The sequence below is a fragment of the Alosa pseudoharengus genome, unplaced genomic scaffold, assembly GCF_046254945.1.
Source record: "Alosa pseudoharengus isolate Yale_2024_CS ecotype anadromous, Long Island Sound unplaced genomic scaffold, YU_APseudo_1.1 YU_APseudo_1.1_scf_12, whole genome shotgun sequence".
In the NCBI taxonomy this organism is placed as follows: domain Eukaryota; kingdom Metazoa; phylum Chordata; class Actinopteri; order Clupeiformes; family Clupeidae; genus Alosa; species Alosa pseudoharengus.
The window spans coordinates 39,143,230-39,161,501 of NW_027468587.1; the positions used below are offsets into that span (position 1 = coordinate 39,143,230).

General features: G+C 44.7%; 1 protein-coding gene across 1 annotated transcript in view; it reads left to right on the plus strand.

The window, feature by feature from the left end:
* st14 (ST14 transmembrane serine protease matriptase) overlaps positions 1–18,272 on the plus strand; it is a 229,476-nt gene that overhangs the window by 9,904 nt on the left and 201,300 nt on the right. Inside the window, exon 4 of the mRNA XM_076281226.1 lies at positions 14,237–14,307. Within this exon, the coding sequence (XP_076137341.1) occupies positions 14,237–14,307 (71 nt within the window). The remainder of the gene's footprint in view (positions 1–14,236; positions 14,308–18,272) is intronic.

Sequence of the window (18,272 nt, forward strand, 5' to 3'; positions counted from 1 at the left end):
CTGTTTTTAGGGCATTTTCACTACCTTTATTCATAAGGATTTATTCTGGTCATTGTAAGTGCCACACACATATATTATATATTGTTTTTTTCAGGAGAGTCTAGGCTATTCAGATCTGTCATCATTTCATGTATTTATACTAGCATTGATTTTATTTAGATTTTTGAAGAATTAAAATATAAAAAGTGTATTATAAAAATTCTTATATTTCGACATGTATCTCACCACAGCAAGCTCACAGCTCTACATGCATTTCATGTGTGTGTAGGGCAGACTGTCCTGAATTGGGCAATATAATTGCCATGTTGGAGGGATACTCTGGGGCTGAGCAATTTACAGAAATATTTGCTGTGTGATTTACAGAAATAAATGCCATTTTTTATTTAGTGATGAAAAATTACCTTTCTGCGCTCCATATCTGTGACACGAACTGATCTGACCTGACTTGACCCGAGGTTGCGTGTTAGCCTGCGTGCCTGTGTGTATGCAGTCATAATAATTCTATAACTCTTTACTGCATTGCCATGAACAAAGTAAAGGCAAAAAAGGTGTTTATTTGTTGAACAAATCGGGATGCAATGTGAGCCTTGAATTGGATGCCATGCAGGAATTTGCTAGGATCTCAAAACCGGAATATGAACATGCTTTGCCATAGAGAAACACATGATAGCATTGGATTATAAACATGCTTTGCCACAAGAACAGACAAAAACGTGGGGTAAGTCAGGCTATATGAAGTTATTATTTTGCTGTCACTTCGTCTGTTTTATAACCCAGAAGGATGTACGTGGTATCAAATGATAGCTCCGTGTCTCCTCTTTCATCTGACATGCGTGGTATATCTATGCGATCACGGGTCCGCGAGTAATTCAAACGAGAGTAATGAGTGTGCAGCGTTGGTTTGTGTACATGACGTTATTATTTTGCATTCACTTCGTCTGGTTTTATAAGCCAGAAGGGTCGATAAACATGGTACCAATGGATAGCCCTGTTTCTCCTCTTTCATCTGATATGCTTGCCATATCGATGCGATCACGGGTTCGCGAGTAATTCAAACTAGAGTAATGTGTGTGCAGGTGAACGCAGGGAAGTATAGACTGTAAATATGATGCAATTTGATTTAATTTCATGATTTTTTTTAATTTTCATACTTGATCGTACAGACAAGCGTGTAGTCTCGTTGGAAAGCCCCACTTCTGCTCTGCCGTGCAATAAAGGTTTCATCTCGCTGCGACGAACCGTTCCGGAGCAATGTAACAGAGAAGAAAGGGTGTGTTTTTTGACGCACTTTGCGTCAATCGGGTTCTAAGGGTTAAGAATGTCAAGAAAACTGTTCTGTAAGAAGGTCAGGGCTAAATCCACATCATCAATAAGGGCAATTCTCCTCCAGTCAAAATAAAATAAACATCCCTGTTTGACAAACATTTTCATATTCTGTAGAGATGCACCGATATGGAATTTTAGGGCCGATAACGATAACCGATATACATGGATTTCTATGGAACGTCACGAAAACCTGCGTGCGCAACCAAGAGGCAGAAAGCACCACAGAACAGCATAGAGCAATGCAAAAGAGCAAAATAATAAAATCAGTTTTTATGCTGAAAACTGCACCAATTCGAAATCACGATGGCTAGAGAAATATGTTCAATATCCCTAACGGAATGCATGTCTTCGCCAAAAATGACAAAATACGATGTTATATTAATAATCCAAATGAACGTCAAACTTTGAAATATAGTCTGAAATGAGATGTTATTATCATTGAGACAACAGGGGTATACAAAAAAATCCGATTGTAGCTTACAGCAGCCGACTATTTAGGTTAAGTTTATAACGTTGTGGACGGCCACCAAGCGTCTTCTGCCTCGCGGCTGCGCGCGCATCTAGTTTTGTTGGTAAACGGGAAACCCGTGTATTTATTGGTTTGTTGTGTGTATCGTATGTGGACCGATACGATAACCGATAATATTACTCTTGAAAAAAAATTGATTTGGGGAAAGCATAGTGTAGCGCCGAGGCTATTTGCCCCGTGTTGGACTTTCCCCTGTGTTCCCCTGTGTCTTCTGTTTTCCCGGCGTGTGCGCGCGCGTGTGTGTGTGTGCGTGCGAGAGTGTCTGTGTCTCCCTCTCCCTTCTGTGTCATAGAATGTGTCAATAAGTTCTGATGTGTTTTGATTGGGGGGAGGTGTCCGGGAGGGAATATTTAGGGGTTCGGATAGGTTAGCGATTGATAAGGGGAGGGAATAGAATAGGGGGTTCAAAGACGTCTAGTAAGTTTAGTCAGAGGAGAAGTAAATTACGTGCGAGTGGGTTGTGTTGCGTTGTGTTGTCTGCCGATGAGAGTGAATGACGAGTGATTGAGACCTAATTTATCAAGATCAGTTTGTTGTTTTGTAGTGGACACCTCCTGCTACCCGTACCTTAGCCTGTACATCCTCTATACAAATAAATTACCGGAGTTTGGAACGGTATCTCAGCCTCCCCGTCTCCTAACTTCTTTTCGGCATTACACTGGTGTCTGGAAGTGGAATCGTTACCTCTGCCGAAAATGGATGACATCGCTGGGCTGGTAAGGTCGTTCCCTTTACTTGGACAGACTAGGGACCCTGATAAGGATGTGCCCCGACATGGTCAGGACCACCGAGGTCCGGAGGGACAGAGAGCTATTGCTAGATGGTCTCACAATAACCCCTTTCTGCCATTACTACGAACCGAATGTTCATTAAGCCCTGACTCTAACGTTCGTGCCCCTGACAGTGACACTCACGTTCGTTTTCCTGTTGCTACTGGCAACGGCGAGGAGATCAACCGGAAAGTATTCAATAAAAACATCCGGTTCGCTAGTACGCCAATAGTGGCTAGCGGCGCTAGTGGTGGCTGCCCTGCGCTGTCGGAAGCTAACTGGCTAGCCGGAGAAACTAGTCGCTACTCCGGTAGCAGCAATACTGTTTGCTTAATTGATTCACATCCCAATTGCCTTCTAAATAAAGTCGAGTCCTCTTCTACAGAAGCCCTTTTTGCTCCTTCACTTCCCACACCACCCAGTTTTATGTGTCCAATACCAAACGCCTGCAACTCCCACCAGCTCCTTGATATTGAGCCCCTTAGCATGCATGCCAATTTCCTATCCGAACACACTAGCATTGCGGCAAACACTCTGCAAAAAGGCTCCGACGAGGCAACCCGTCTATTTTATACACATAGAGATAACACCACACAGTTGCCAGACACTCGACCTTCACCCCATCAGTGTGCTAACTCCCCAGTGACTGGGCCTCACTGGGGGGTCAGTCATTCTACCGGCGGGCATGCTACAGCCACAGAGACTGGGCCGTCTGTCCCCCTGACCCCTCTGGTTGCACCTGAACCTGTGCATAATAGAAGTTTCCTGAAGTTGGGCAGATACGATGGCCGTACCTCTTATGAAGCCTTTCGTGAAAAGTTTGAGCTAATGGCTAACTCTAATGGCTGGAGTGAAGAGGATAGAGTGGGGCAGTTGGCAGCTGCATTGGAGGGGGATGCGCTGCAGGTTTTTCTTGACGTCCGCGGCAGCCAGGTGACCCAGGCAGATGTGCTACACAGGGCATTGTCTCGTCGGTTTGGTGACACCACTCCCACTGTGTCACGCCGTCAGCAGTTCCAGGAACGTGTGCGGCAGGACAAGGAGACACTGGGTGTTTTCATGGCTGACCTACAGCACTTAGCTCAGTGCAGCTATCCATCTTTTAATGTGGAAGTGAGAGATGCCCTCACCTTGGATGTATTTATTCGTGGTCTGACACCCGAGAGGCTTAGGCAACAACTGCGGCTGCAGCAACCCACCACTCTCGAAGAGGCGCTTCAGCAGGCCCATGCCATTGAAGGGATTTTTGACGAACAGCCAGCAAGAACCGCGAACAGCTGGGTTAGCCGTCCTAGGGCCTTTGCCGTTTGTCCAGGTGATGGTAGCCATCCTCCATCTGCTCGTAGGCCTACCTCTGCTGGCGCTGTGGCAAGAGAGGCCACCTGCGCCGGGACTGCACCACACTGGACTCAGCTGTTGGCTCTTTACAGCAGGGAAACGGGAAGGGACCGGAGTAATGGGAGTGTCTCCTGGTCCTGTGTGCAGTGTAGAGTCTCCCGTCAGTGTTGTTTCATCTGATTGTGGCCTAGTCGAGTGCTGTCATGTATCTGCTGTTGTAAATAGTCATCCAGTTAAAGCTTTAATAGACACTGGTTCCACCGTCACTCTAGTCCACCCCAGCTTGTTAGTGAACCATGCACTACAACCCCCCAGTGTCCCTTTAACTACCGTCACCGGCGAGCGTGTGCCTATGGTCGGCCAGTGTGAGGCGGAGATCCAGGTGGCTGGACAATGCTTTTTCATACGCGTCTGGGTTGCTGAACTTCCTGAGCACTGTATCCTTGGAATTTACTTCCTTCATGCTGCAACGGCTGTCATTGACCTAGGGGCAGCATGCCTCAGACTTGGAGAGTCAAACACTGCGCCCATCTGTTTCAGCCCCTCACCCCTTCGACCACTGTTTAACTGTGTTGGCGTTATCCATGCGGCTGAGAATCCTGACCCGCCAGCACCTGAGACCATACCCACTACCCCAGACCTTCCTGTGCCGTCTTCAGCAGCCTGCTCTGGGTCCGAGACTCCAATTCCCCTACGCCCCTTTCCTGCTGTAGTGGAACCTGAGCCTCCAGCACTGGTCACTGATGCACCGACACAGAGACACACCATCCATCAGTTGTGGGAGGACAACAGCGTAGGCCTTGATGAGTCACAAAAACAGATGCTATGGGCTGTGCTGGACCATCATCGTGCTGTTTTTGCTGCAACCCCCGGTGATGTTGGTAGGACCCCGTTGATTCAGCACAGCATTGACACTGGTGATGCAACCCCTATCCGTCAACGTGCACGTCGCTTGCCCCATTCTCGACAGCTGGCTGCAGAACAGTGTCTGGAGGAAATGAAGGCTGCTGGAGTCATCGAGCCCTCTGACAGCCCCTGGGCTTCTCCGGTTGTATTGGTCCCAAAAAAGGATGGCAGCTGGCGGTTTTGTATCGACTTTCGGCGGCTCAACGAGGTGACTGTTAAGGACTCATATCCACTACCCCAGTGTGAAAAGGTAGCCCCTCCTTTTCCCCAACTCGCCTGACATTCCCCGCGACATTTAAACTGACTACCTTCTCCTACACGATCAAACACGCTTACACGCACACACGCACTTAGTTTCAAATGTTTGTAATTACACGCGGTGCCGGCAACCGCGACGCAATTCATTCATGCGCGATCGTTATTTACACATCTTTCTGTTACTCACCCAACATCTGCAAACATCATAGCGAACGACGTGGTACCCGTCGATTCTGCTCCATAACCGATTGCATTCCGTTAGTCCATACATTGTGCACACAAACATTAACAATACACTGATAGCTCTTACTTACACTTCCTGGTCCTACATCACTTTGTTTCCCCAAGAAACACGATCCCCAGGGCAATGGCTATTTTATTCCCTGTTTGGGACAGGGAAAGTGTTGTTTTGAGTGGGGGGAAATTATTGTTGCAGTATAAAGTGATTATCTGCACTGTAGTGTAATTATTATTTAATTATACATATATTCAAATGTTATTATTGTATAATATGGAAACTAGGTTGGATTATGTTCCATGTATGTCTGTGATCGATCTATTTATAAGGGATGATCATCGTACAGAGAATATTACCCTGTTATATTGGTATCTACCAATTAGATGTGATAGACGGCTGTATTTAAAGCGAGGGATTTTTGCCCTCAGGGTGGGAGTCTGGAGAGTATCAGCTTGCTGAGAGGTTGGATACAGAGTATTGGTGAATCTGCGAATTGTGCTTGAATTGAGAAACCGGTTGGTTGATTTTTTTTGTTTATTTTTCGGAAAAGTATTTTTTGTTGGCATTGTGCCGGAACACGTTTTTTATAGCACTGTAAATAAATCTGCACTTTTCACCACAATCCACGTTTGCTGTTTGCTGTGTCTTCACCCCATCACCGCCCAACCTCAGTGTGTCCTTGTCGCCACCATCCTGTGTGGACGTGGGTTGCAAGGCCGATTTTTCACACCCAGATTGACGAGTCCCTGGATCAGGTGGGTGGGTCGAAGTGGTTCTCGTCGTTGGACCTCCGGTCTGGTTACTGGCAGGTGCCCCTCGCTGCTGATGCCAGACTAAAGACAGCGTTCACTACGGGGACAGGGTTGTGGCAGTTTAACACCATGCCATTTGGGCTTTGTAATGCGCCCGCAACATTCGAGCGGCTGATGGAGCGTGTGCTGCAGGGAATTCCCAAAGAAAGGTGTCTTGTGTATCTTGATGACCTGCTCGTACATGGCAAGGACTTTGAGTCTGCGCTGCGTCATCTAGATGCAGTCATCACAAGAATAGCCCAAGCCGGCCTGAAGCTACACCCAGAGAAATGCAGACTGATGCAACGCGCTGTCACCTTCCTTGGACACCACGTGACTGGAGAGGGGGTTGCTACTGAACACCGGAAGACCGAAGCTGTTCGTGACTGGCCAGCCCCCTGCAACCTACGACAGTTAAGGTCTTTCTTGGGTCTGGCTTCATACTACCGCTGCTTCGTTCCAAGCTTTGCCACTGTGGCTGCCCCACTCCACCAGTTGTCTCGGAAGGAACAGAAATGTCATTGGGGGCCTGAGCAACAACGTGCTTTTGACAATCTAAAGCTGCCTCTTTGTAGTGCACCAATCCTTGTGGCGCCAGACCCGAAGCTCCCTTTCATCCTGGACACGGATGCCAGCAATGTAGGCCTCAGGGCCGTCCTATCCCAGGTGACAGCAGATGGAGAGAGGGTCATTGAGTATTACAGTCGGTCCTTCAACAGAGCTGAACGCAACTACTGTGTGACCCGGAGAGAACTGTTAGCCGTTGTCGAAGCTGTTCATCATTTCAAGCATTACCTGTGTGGCCTTCCTTTCGTGGTCCGGACTGACCATGCCTCCCTGCGTTGGCTCCTCTCTTTCCGTGAGCCAGAGGGTCAGGTCGCCCGTTGGATAGAACAGCTACAGGAGTTTCAGTTTGAGATTCAGCACCGGAAGGGAGAAAACCACCAGAATGCTGATGGGCTGTCCAGGAGGAGCTGTTCAGCTGCATGTCCACAGTGCAGTCGTCTACCTGGTAGCGCTGAGGGCACGTTGCCTGACGTGTTAGAGGATGAACTGCTAGCCATTCAGTGCCGAGCCATACTACCGGCCTCCAACATGTCCTGGGCTACCGAACAACGTAAAGATCCAGAGCTCCAGGTTGTGATCAGCTGGGTGGAGGCTGGACAGCGCCCATCCTGGGAAGATGTAGCTGCTCATGGACTCACAGTGAGGGGCCTGTGGTCCATGCGGGATGGGTTGGCCCTACATGACGGGGTGCTGAAGAGACGCTGGGTGGAGCCTGCAACAGGTTTACCTAAATGGCAGACTGTTGTCCTGATGTTTAGCTGCGGATTGGTCCTCGCAGCCATGCATGGGCAACCTGGAGTGGGTCACTTTGGGGTGAAAAAGACACTGAAGCGTGTGCGGCAACAGTTCTATTGGAGCACGTGCAGGAGGGATGTAGAGTCCTACTGCCGCCGGTGTGACGCATGCACTGCCCGTAAGGGACCCGTGGGCCGTTCCCATGCTCCACTTCAGCAGAGGAGGGTAGGCTATCCGATGGACCGTATAGCTGTGGATGTGATGGGGCCCTTACCGTTGACACCCCGGGGAAACCGTTACATCATCGTGGCTGTGGATTATTTCACCAAGTGGCCCGAGGCGTACGCTGTGTCCAATCAAGACGCGTGTACTACAGCTGAGGTGCTCCTTGGAGGCATGTTTGCTCGGTTCGGAGTGCCTGCAGAACTTCATACGGATCAAGGGCGGAACTTTGAGTCCCGCACCTTTGCAGATTTTTGTCAGCGGATGGGCATTCGGAAGACTCGAACCACTGCTCTCCACCCTCAAAGTGACGGCCTTGTCGAGAGGTACAACCGCACCCTTGCCGAACAGCTAGCCTTGTGTGTGCAGCAGGATCAGAGAGATTGGGACCTGCAGATTCCTCTGGTCCTCATGGCAAGCCGCACTGCAGTCCAAGAGTCCACAGGTTGTACTCCAGCGCTGTTAATGCTTGGTAGAGAGCTGCGGACCCCACCCTCACTCCTCATGGGCCTACCCCCAGATGCTCCAGATGCCCCTGCAGGGCTTGAGTATGCACACCAACTGCAGGACCGACTCCAGCTAGCTCATGACTTTGCACGCCATCAAGCCATTCAAGCTGGAATTCGGCAGAAGAGAGCATATGACCACCATAGTGCAGGACGTGACTTTACTGTGGGTGAGTTGGTCTGGGTGTATGGGCCAAAACGGAAAAAAGGACTGTCGCCCAAGCTCGACTCAGCGTGGGACGGGCCTGCGTACGTGGTAGAGAGAGTTGGGGAAGTGACATATCGCATCCGTAAAAGACCTGGAGCGCGGTGTGTGGTCCTTCACCGTGATAGGCTGGCTCCGTACCGAGGGGATCGTAATCCGTTTGTCCGTGGAAGTCCGCGTCGTTCCCCTGGGGTGAACTGCCCTGAACCTTGAGGAGCTGGACACGCAGCGCCAGGGGATGGGTGGGGAACCTCAGAGGAGGGCGAGGTCTGTCATCCCGTTGCCCTGGTCCCTGGGAGTGTTCCAGGAACACCTGGAGGAGCTGAACACGCAGCGCCAGGTGGACCTGGAGGCAACCAGGTTCAACCAGGCTTGGGATTGTGCTGGCCAAACCCCGCTTCGCCTGCGCTTGAAGACCACAGGGGGGAGAGGGCCCACGGGTGTCGGCCCCAGCGGAGACAAGCAGGTGAGGGCCGTCCAGCGGCAGCGTGCTCCTTCTCGCCTGCGCCTGACGACCACAGGGAGGAGAGGGCTCGTAGACGCTCAGCTCACCGGCTCGCGGACATGTCCAGCACCATCTCATCCGAGTGGAGGGAGAGGAGATGGAGATCACGCGCCCACCGAAGACCGGCAGCACCGGACGACATTCCTGTGTCGCCCCTTGGTGCTGTGCTTCCGGGTACATCACCGCAGCGGCTCCAGCAACATCAGCCTGCGTATAGCCTGAGGCCCAGGAGAGGGCTTCGCCCGCCTCGATGCTTTGATGAGGCCATTTTTCCTCGAGGGCGAGGAACTTAAAGGGGGGGGCAGTGTAGCGCCGAGGCTATTTGCCCCGTGTTGGACTTTCCCCTGTGTTCCCCTGTGTCTTCTGTTTTCCCGGCGTGTGCGCGTGTGTGTGTGTGTGTGCGTGCGAGAGTGTCTGTGTCTCCCTCTCCCTTCTGTGTCATAGAATGTGTCAATAAGTTCTGATGTGTTTTGATTGGGGGGAGGTGTCCGGGAGGGAATATTTAGGGGTTCGGATAGGTTAGCGATTGATAAGGGGAGGGAATAGAATAGGGGGTTCTAAGACGTCTAGTAAGTTTAGTCAGAGGAGAAGTAAATTACGTGCGAGTGGGTTGTGTTGTCTGCCGATGAGAGTGAATGACGAGTGATTGAGACCTAATTTATCAAGATCAGTTTGTTGTTTTGTAGTGGACACCTCCTGCTACCCGCTTTAATAAAACCTAGTGATTTCTTTACTGCTACTGTAGTTTTCAGGCAAATAGGCCTGCTGTGTACAAGTTTTTGATATGTGGTAGGTATGATATGTGGTGAAGACCACCACAGATGTGTTGGATGACAATTCTTTTGCCCTTTTTATTTGTTTAAAAGACGTGTTTTTATCCTGTCAGTTCTAGTTAAAACTAGCTTTTGCTAGTCTTTTTGTGCTTTGTGAGCTCATTGAGAGTACAATGTAACATATTTACAGAACTTGTTAAATAAACATTGTCAGTGCTGTCACTTTTCTCATCTTCTTTTCTATTGTTAACACCCTCCCAGCCTCTACTTTAGAACAGGGACCATATTTTGACATATCATGACTAATAAGTACATACTGCAGAGGTATTACTGATGATAATGTGCTTGCTGCCAAGGAACCAGTTTCCACTTTAGAATGGGAGCCAATCTCCCAGTTATTAAGTGCTATTTCACACAGCAACCTGGGCAGTGAAATGCAGCAATGAGGTTGAGCCATACACTTGCTTATTCTACAACTGTTCTCCTACTATTTGGGATTTATTCAGACAGTATACAAGTAGGTTATGCATATTCTATTTTGGTATTTACTACTAATTAGTATGTAGAGATCAAGGCTTACAAGGTCATTATTAAGATTATATCAATAATAAAGGCCTAATTCGTCATGAACAAGACATTTGTGAATACACTAGGTGTGTATTCACAAATTTCTTGTTCATGACGAATTAGGCCTTTATTATTGATGGTAAATGGTTAATGTTGCCTAACACATGCCTTACAGTCACTAATACAGGTATTAATTAGGTATGTATTGGTGGCTAACATGTGAACCTTAAGATAAAGTGTTACCCATCATTTAAACCAATGAGAATGACATCTGTCATTCTCTTTAATAGCACGGAACACAACTTTAAACTGTGTATCGGTATTGTGAAAGTCAGTGGCGCATTTGAAGGAATCTGGTTGCACGCGAGACCCTATGGAACAGTTATTCCACTAAACCATGCTTTAATAAAACCTAGTATAGTATAGCCTTCACGTACTTGCACTTGTCTATTATTTGAACTCACTGGCAAAGTGAAACTAACTTCACCGTGGTGTCCATCAACGACAAAACAGTTCTACACAATTAGTTACTTTAAAGGAACAGTTCTTACCTTAACTTTCACGAGTTGAGTCATACCTCTCCCGTGTCGGTACGTGCACTCAAACGCTCTGGTGCGCGGCTGGACTGTGTTAGCATGTTGCTATGCTAGCGGGCTTTGCCGTAACTAAGCGTAGAAGTAATCAAAAACATCCACGTTTTCCCGACTTAAATACAGTTGCACGAGTAGTTGATAGAAATGTCTACGGCCACGCAACATGAAATGTGGCGATTTTCCAAGCGAATAAACAGGAGAAGGACAATGTGTGGCGCAATAGCACTTGGGAGTACTTCGACCTAGCGTAGTAGTATTGTTAACACCTAATTGTAGATCCTATCCACCACAGAGTTTAGAATCCATGCTGGATCGACCCTCAGCCTCTCCCTCCCCTCTGAGCGAGAGAGAGGCACACACACTAGAGATGCGCTGATGGGCTATTATTTCAACCATAACTGCATAGCAAAACTTATCATCCATCAGCCATCCATCAGCACCAAAGTTTTTTGACCAATTTTCAAAACCGCACCCGCCCACCATCCGCTGGTTGTTTTAATGTAGGCTATGGGTGATGCAGCGCTGCTGACGTGAGGCTAGAAAGCCCTTGCCTGTTCTAGAAAGACTGATCCAATGCAGCAAATATATTAAAAGGCTAAAGTCGTACATTGGCTATGTTGTAGCCTATCCCCAGAATATGAGCAGCAAACTCAGTCTCTGTCTCGCAAAACAGTCTCCAAACGCACATCGGCCTATTCTGCCAGCTTGTGACAATATATCGTCCAAAATGCTTGATTGCATTGCATTCTCCACATTTATAGCTAAATTTTCATGTACCACATCAGCATTTTTGTTCAGTGAATCTTTTGTAAATTGCTTGATTGTAGTTCTCCTGTTTATGCACTTGGAAAATCGCCACGTTTCATGTTGCGTGGCCGTAGACATTTCTATCAACTACTCGTGCAACTGTATTTAAGTCGGGAAAACGTGGATGTTTTTGTTTACTTCTACGGCTAGTTACGGCAAATCCCGCTAGCATAGCAACATGCTAACACAGTCCAGCCGCGCACCAGAGCGTTTGAGTGCACGTACCGACACGGGAGAGGTATGACTCAACTCGTGAAAGTTAAGGTAAGAACATATATTACTACTGACATTGGGTGGCGTGTTCCTTTAACTATTGACTGACAATCGGTTACCATCAAAAACATAGGCTTCCCACCAACGTAATAAACCACCAATGTAGTAAAAATCTGCACAAAATCTGCACATTTTAAACATAATAATCCTGCCAACGAAATAATTTCCCACCAATGTAATAACTGTTGCCTACTGCCAACGTAATAACTAAATTTACCACCAACGTAATAATTATTACATTTGCAGGAAGTTATTACGTTGGTGGAAAGTTAAAGTTATTACATCTGTTGTATCAGTTGTAAGGGTATAGTTGTCAACAACCATCTCAAAACCATAAAACATGACCACCCCATGTACTTATACCTTTACTTATTATTCATCACCTTTAGGAGCCAAGCAAAGCTACATACTGTAGACACCCCTTGTCTTTTTTAGGGGTCCAAGCAGCGAAGCTGCGGGACTCCTATTGTTTTTGTTGTGATTTTTAAACCTATCATGAAATTATGTTTCTGCAACAAAACTGTATCTGCAACCATAACTGTAATAGGTACAGACACCAAATGTTCACCTTAGGTCCCAAATCAGTGCATGATCTCAGATAGAAGAAATAACCGAATTCTGTCCATAGGGGGCGCTATAATAAGCAAATTTACGTTTTTGCTCGTGTTTCAGGAACCGTATGGAATAGACAATTGGACAAATTTCCGCCATTTCCAAAAATCTGTGAAATTCCTACCCTGTGTGTATATATATGTGTGTGTGTGCGTGTATGTATGTTAGGGGCAGCTGTGGCCTACTGGTTAGCGCTTCGGACTTGTAACCGGAGGGTTGCCGGTTCGAACCCCGACCAGTAGGAACGGCTGAAGTGCCCTTGAGCAAGGCACCTAACCCCTCACTGCTCCCCGAGCGCCGCTGTTGTTGCAGGTAGCTCACTGCGCCGGGATTAGTGTGTGCTTCACCTCACTGTGTGCTGAGTGTGTTTCACTAATTCACAGATTGGGATAAATGCAGAGACCAAATTTCCCTCACGGGATCAAAAGTGTGTATCTGCAGGTGGGTGTGTGAAAGCAGCGAGCAAAGTGCATGCCGCGTGCAATAGTGTTGTCACGATACCAAAATTAATTTTCGATACCGATACCAAGTCAAGAATTGCGATTTCAATACTTCTTCGATACTTTTTAAAAAATGTATTTGATTTGGGGGGCCCCCACCACCTTGACGTCATCAGTAATATTGAATATACTGTAGTGTGATCATTCACACCAGTGCCCCAGGTCCTAGATTCTGCTTGACTCTCTCCACACACACATACACACACATAAAATGATGGCTTATGTCATGTTTCTATTTCATATATTTTGAAATTCATATAAAATGTATTTAGTTAATAATGTATAGTATTTTATAATCTACATAATTACTAGTAGCTAAACATATTTAGTCATTTGAATACTTCATATTGATTTTTAAACTATTACACTTATCTTTAATGTGGTGTGTACTGTAGGTCTAATTGAGTGCACATTGGTGATGTGTAGGTGTAATTGAGTGCCTGTCACTGTAAGAAATACGTGGTTTTAGGCTATGTGGATGCAATTCATTATGTTTTCTATGTCATTAGACCATAGAATAAATGTGTGAGTGTTAGTGTATATGTGTGTATGTGTGTGAGTGTGTATGTGTGCGAGTGTGTATATCTGTGTGTATGTGTGTGAGTGTGTGTGTGTGTGTGAGCGAGTGTATCTGTGTGTGAGTGTGTGTGTATGTGTATGTGTGTGTGTAGGTATCCCACCGGTCACTATTGTGACCGTTAACATGTTTACTCATTCTGCAAACACACCATTTGAATAATTACAACTGTATATATCATAACTAGACAACTTAAAGACCATGTGTACAAAAATATTTTTCCTATGTTTATTTTAATATACTTTAAAAACCTTTTATTCGGGAGCTGTGAAGCAGTCATCCTCTTCTCAAGGTGCAACCAGGAAGTTAACAGCTCTGATCATGTGACAATTTACTGAAAACATTTGACACTGCACACATTTCATTCAAACAGTCTATTATTTCAATATTTACTGAAAGAGTATTGGGAAATTCCCCAGTAACAGTTTTAGAGGCTTATAAATATTATTTAACACACAATTTAATCAAATATACTTTAAAGCTTATAACTATGAACCCTGATAAATATATGAGTTGGGTTGGAGTATGATCTGATGCCATAGCGTTGTGATAATTATTGTAGCAGCATACAGACCTTCCAGCAAAAAATGGTATGGTATGTCATTGTTTCTTATTTCTTTTGTGATCTACATTTTCAGTTGGAGAAAACATACATGAAAGACCCAATCCTTGCAAAGTTCTTCACCAAGTCAATCATTACAGCCTTCAGGTAGGGCTCAAATTCTCCTGGTATTGTAAGACAATGTCTTGTAATTATTGTAGTGCTTTTGTAATGTGTTACAGATCACAAATAATTTAACTCATTGTTGTATGATATGATTTGGCGTTCTCAAGCCAACATCATACCAAATGCAACTACAGCTGTTGTCCAAGAAAAACATAAGTGATGTGTGTGTATCAGTGGCGGCCGGTGGTTAAAAAAATAACGGAGGAAGGAATGTCCGCTTGATTGATGTTAGTGGCATATGTGAATAATAGAGTATGTAGGCCGCCTACCCAGACACATTTATAGCAGCAGTATGTATTATGTAGCATTTTAACTGGCAATGTTGTGCAATAAATGCTGTTCTGACATTCTCAGGGGGGTCTGACCTAAGGAGCTAGGCTAGCATGCAGCAGTCAGAAAAGTTGTGGGTTCAATTCTTGGCTTCCACCATGATTGTGCATTTGAGCAAGGCACTTAACCCCAAATTCCTCCAGGGACAATGAACTTTGTAATATAATTTAAATAAGTCACTTTGGACAATAGTGCTTAATTAATAAATGTAAATGTAACTAAATGTAAATGTAGGTCTGGGAAGTCAGGGAAGGTGTCTAGTTATGAAATACTGTTTTCCAGATGTGCAAAATTATGGAAAGTATGGAGGTTTTGCTCAATGTAATACATTTGCAGAAAAGTCTTTAATACTAAAAATAGACACTTGTTTTATAAAACCATGTAACTATTTACCATTAAAAATAGACCTTAAATGTGGTTTTTTGTAACATGCTATTGTTTTTAAAGCCAAATCGCTATAATTTAAAGACAGGTTGTAAGCTAAGTGGGAATTTATACTCGAAAGGCAAATGTTATTGAAGACATCATTACAGGAATGCATCATGGTCTGAAACATTCATTAACAATGTTACCATCCAAAGATACAGTTAGTAACAAGAACATATTAACAACAAGAACATTATTTAACAATTGTTTAGTTAAGGCATAACTTGGATGATTATAACAACGCAAAACTATCCAAAAATGTTTTATCACCAAATGAACTGTCCACGTTTGTGACAGGCCAGCAGTAGTCAGGGGGCCTATGTGGTTTCTGTGGGATTGAAATGTTAATTTTTGGAGAGTGGTTGGACTGTCTTTAGAGGTCATTGAATGTGGAGAAAAATGATGTCTCCATTTTTTTTTACCTGTTTTAACCCTATTTTTGTGAAATTGTATATTTCACTATAATTAACACCATAAATATTGATCACTGGCTATGTTGAATAAAGTTCACAAAACAGTTATTTTATTATTTTCAACAGTATGATTGTATGTCAGTATTATGATTGTATGTCAAACAATTAGAGATAAGATCAATAACCAATCAGTTTCACCAAATACACATAGTCCATTGCTGAAAGATAGCAAAATCACTGAATCACAGATGAGACCTCAAACAACATTTAATTCATTTACATATACACAACATATTAGATCTCACCTCCACAATGTCCTCATCAAAATCTACAACTAAACCCTATTTGTACTCACCTTCTTAAGACTGGTCTCCCCTTCCTGGATAATGTTTTGCTCTAGATTATAAATAATTCTGTCAGGGCATGTACCACAGTCGTTTAAGACATCTGTTATTAAGCTCTCCCTCAAAAAACCTAGCCTTGTATCTATACTGGTCCTCCTGGACCTCAGCGCTGCCTTTGACAGCATAGACCATGACATACTACTTAGGCTTGAAAATTTGATAGTCATCAAAGACTCAGCACTCGCTTGGTTTAGATCATACCTTCCTAACCGTCAACAATTTGTACAGGTCCATAATAAACCATCTACCCAGATTATGGTAAAATATGGAGTGCCTCAAGGCTCAGTACTGGGGCCCCTTGTTGTTTAGCAGATGATACATAACTATACCTCTCCATAAAACCTAATGAATTAACCCCGTTAGCCAAACTTGACACATGCATAAGAGCTATAAAGACATGGATGACGAATAATTTCCTGCTTGTGAACTCAGATAAAACAGAAGTCATGGTTTTAGGTTCAAAAAGATGAGGGATATCCTATCCACATCACAGGCTACATATAGTGATCTTCCACTGACCTCATCCACAAGTGTTAAAAACCTGGGAGTTATAATTGACCAGGACCTAGCACTAAGTAATCACATAAAACAGATCACCAAAACTTAATTTTATTATTTAAGGAACATTTCAAAGATAAGGAAGTCCTTCTCCTTACCAGATGCCAAGAAATTAATATTTTGTCATCTCAAGGATAGACTATTGCAATGCTATTGCAATGCTATTATGCTGGCTGTAATAATACCTGTCTAAAGAGCTAACCGTTTATTCAAAATGCAGCTGCTCACACACACAAAAAATATGAACATATTTTCCCCATCCTAGCATCTTTACACTGGCTACCTGTTAAAAGTCATTGACTTCAAAATATTACTTATAGTTCTTGGTTGGTTGCCTGCATTGAAAGAGGACACCTCATGAAGAAGCTCTTTTGTCTGCTTCTGACAGAAGAAGCACTTATCTATGCTGGCAGCAGCTGCTGCTGAACAAGTGTACAAAGTCCCTCTAGATGGACTTGATGCAGTTGCAGTTGTTGCTGCAGGTTCAGAAGATGGTCTACCACGTCTTTTCTGAAGACACTGAGTCCTGCCTGCTTCACATGATTTCTAGTAGCGAATCTTAGCATGCTGCAGATGCTCACTGTTACAGATGGATTTGTAGCAGTTCCTGTGCCAAACTGCTTTGTTCTCTTGTAAGATAACTGCACTGTAACAATGTAATTGTTGGCTGATCTGTGATCCCCATCTCTATACTCTCTCATGGACAAAAACAAGAAATTTGGCATATGTCTCTAGTGATGGTTCATTCACCAGTCCACACATATCTGCCACTGGATACATAGCCCAAAATCTGTTTCTTTTAGAATATGTGTGCCATCACCTGACTAACAGAAAGACACACCTCAGAATATAACCTAACTAGACTGTGCCACCATGGACTATGAAAATGTTCTTGCTCAAATGTAGAAGGCTAGAAGGTCACTAATATCACCAACCATGAAGAACAGAGCACTATGTGCTTCAGGTTATTCGATATTCTAAATTCTATCACTGCCAGCTATCATCAGCCAACTATCAATGGTAGTCAGGGATGGATTACTGCATGGGCCTACCGGGCCCAAGCCCAGGGGAGACAAGGAGTCAGGGGGCCCAAGCCATTGCATGGAATCATTGCCTCAATATCAACACATCATATCAACATATAGGCTATGAATCTGATTGAATTAAAGTATTGGCCATCCCCAAAATGCACCAGAATATAGGAAATCACATCAAATAAAAATGTTTAAATGTCCCCCGCAACAATTAGTGGGTGGCCCTTAATACATCTGGGCCCAGGGGCCTGAAAGTTCATAATCCATCCATGCTGGTAGTGTCTCACTTTCTCTTTCTCTCTCTTACACACACACACACACACACACACACACACACACACACCTGTCTGTTTGTCTATCTGATCCTTTACCCTTTCTTTTCATCACACTTATATAAGCTACGGAAGGCCTTACAGACTTCAGCTGGTACTATGTAAAAGTCTATTAAGTCTATTAAACTTGATTTAACAGAGATCTCTGCACTTTGTGCTCTGAATGGGTGTAGACAAGAACTGACAGAGCAGGCTAGGCCTACACCCAAGAACACTAATAGGCATGAATTGATTGTATTGATATAGAAAGTATTATTTTTTTAGCGGACAATTTCGAGAATTTTAGGCACAATTTCTTGTTAAAGAGATCATCAGCCTAAAAATGTTTTATAATGTTGTATTGTTTATGTGGCCCACTTTTGCACACCTTGTAGGCACCAAACCCTATGCTATAATACCAGCAATGTGAGGTTTATGGACAAAACACCATATTTGACCTTTTCTGAATTT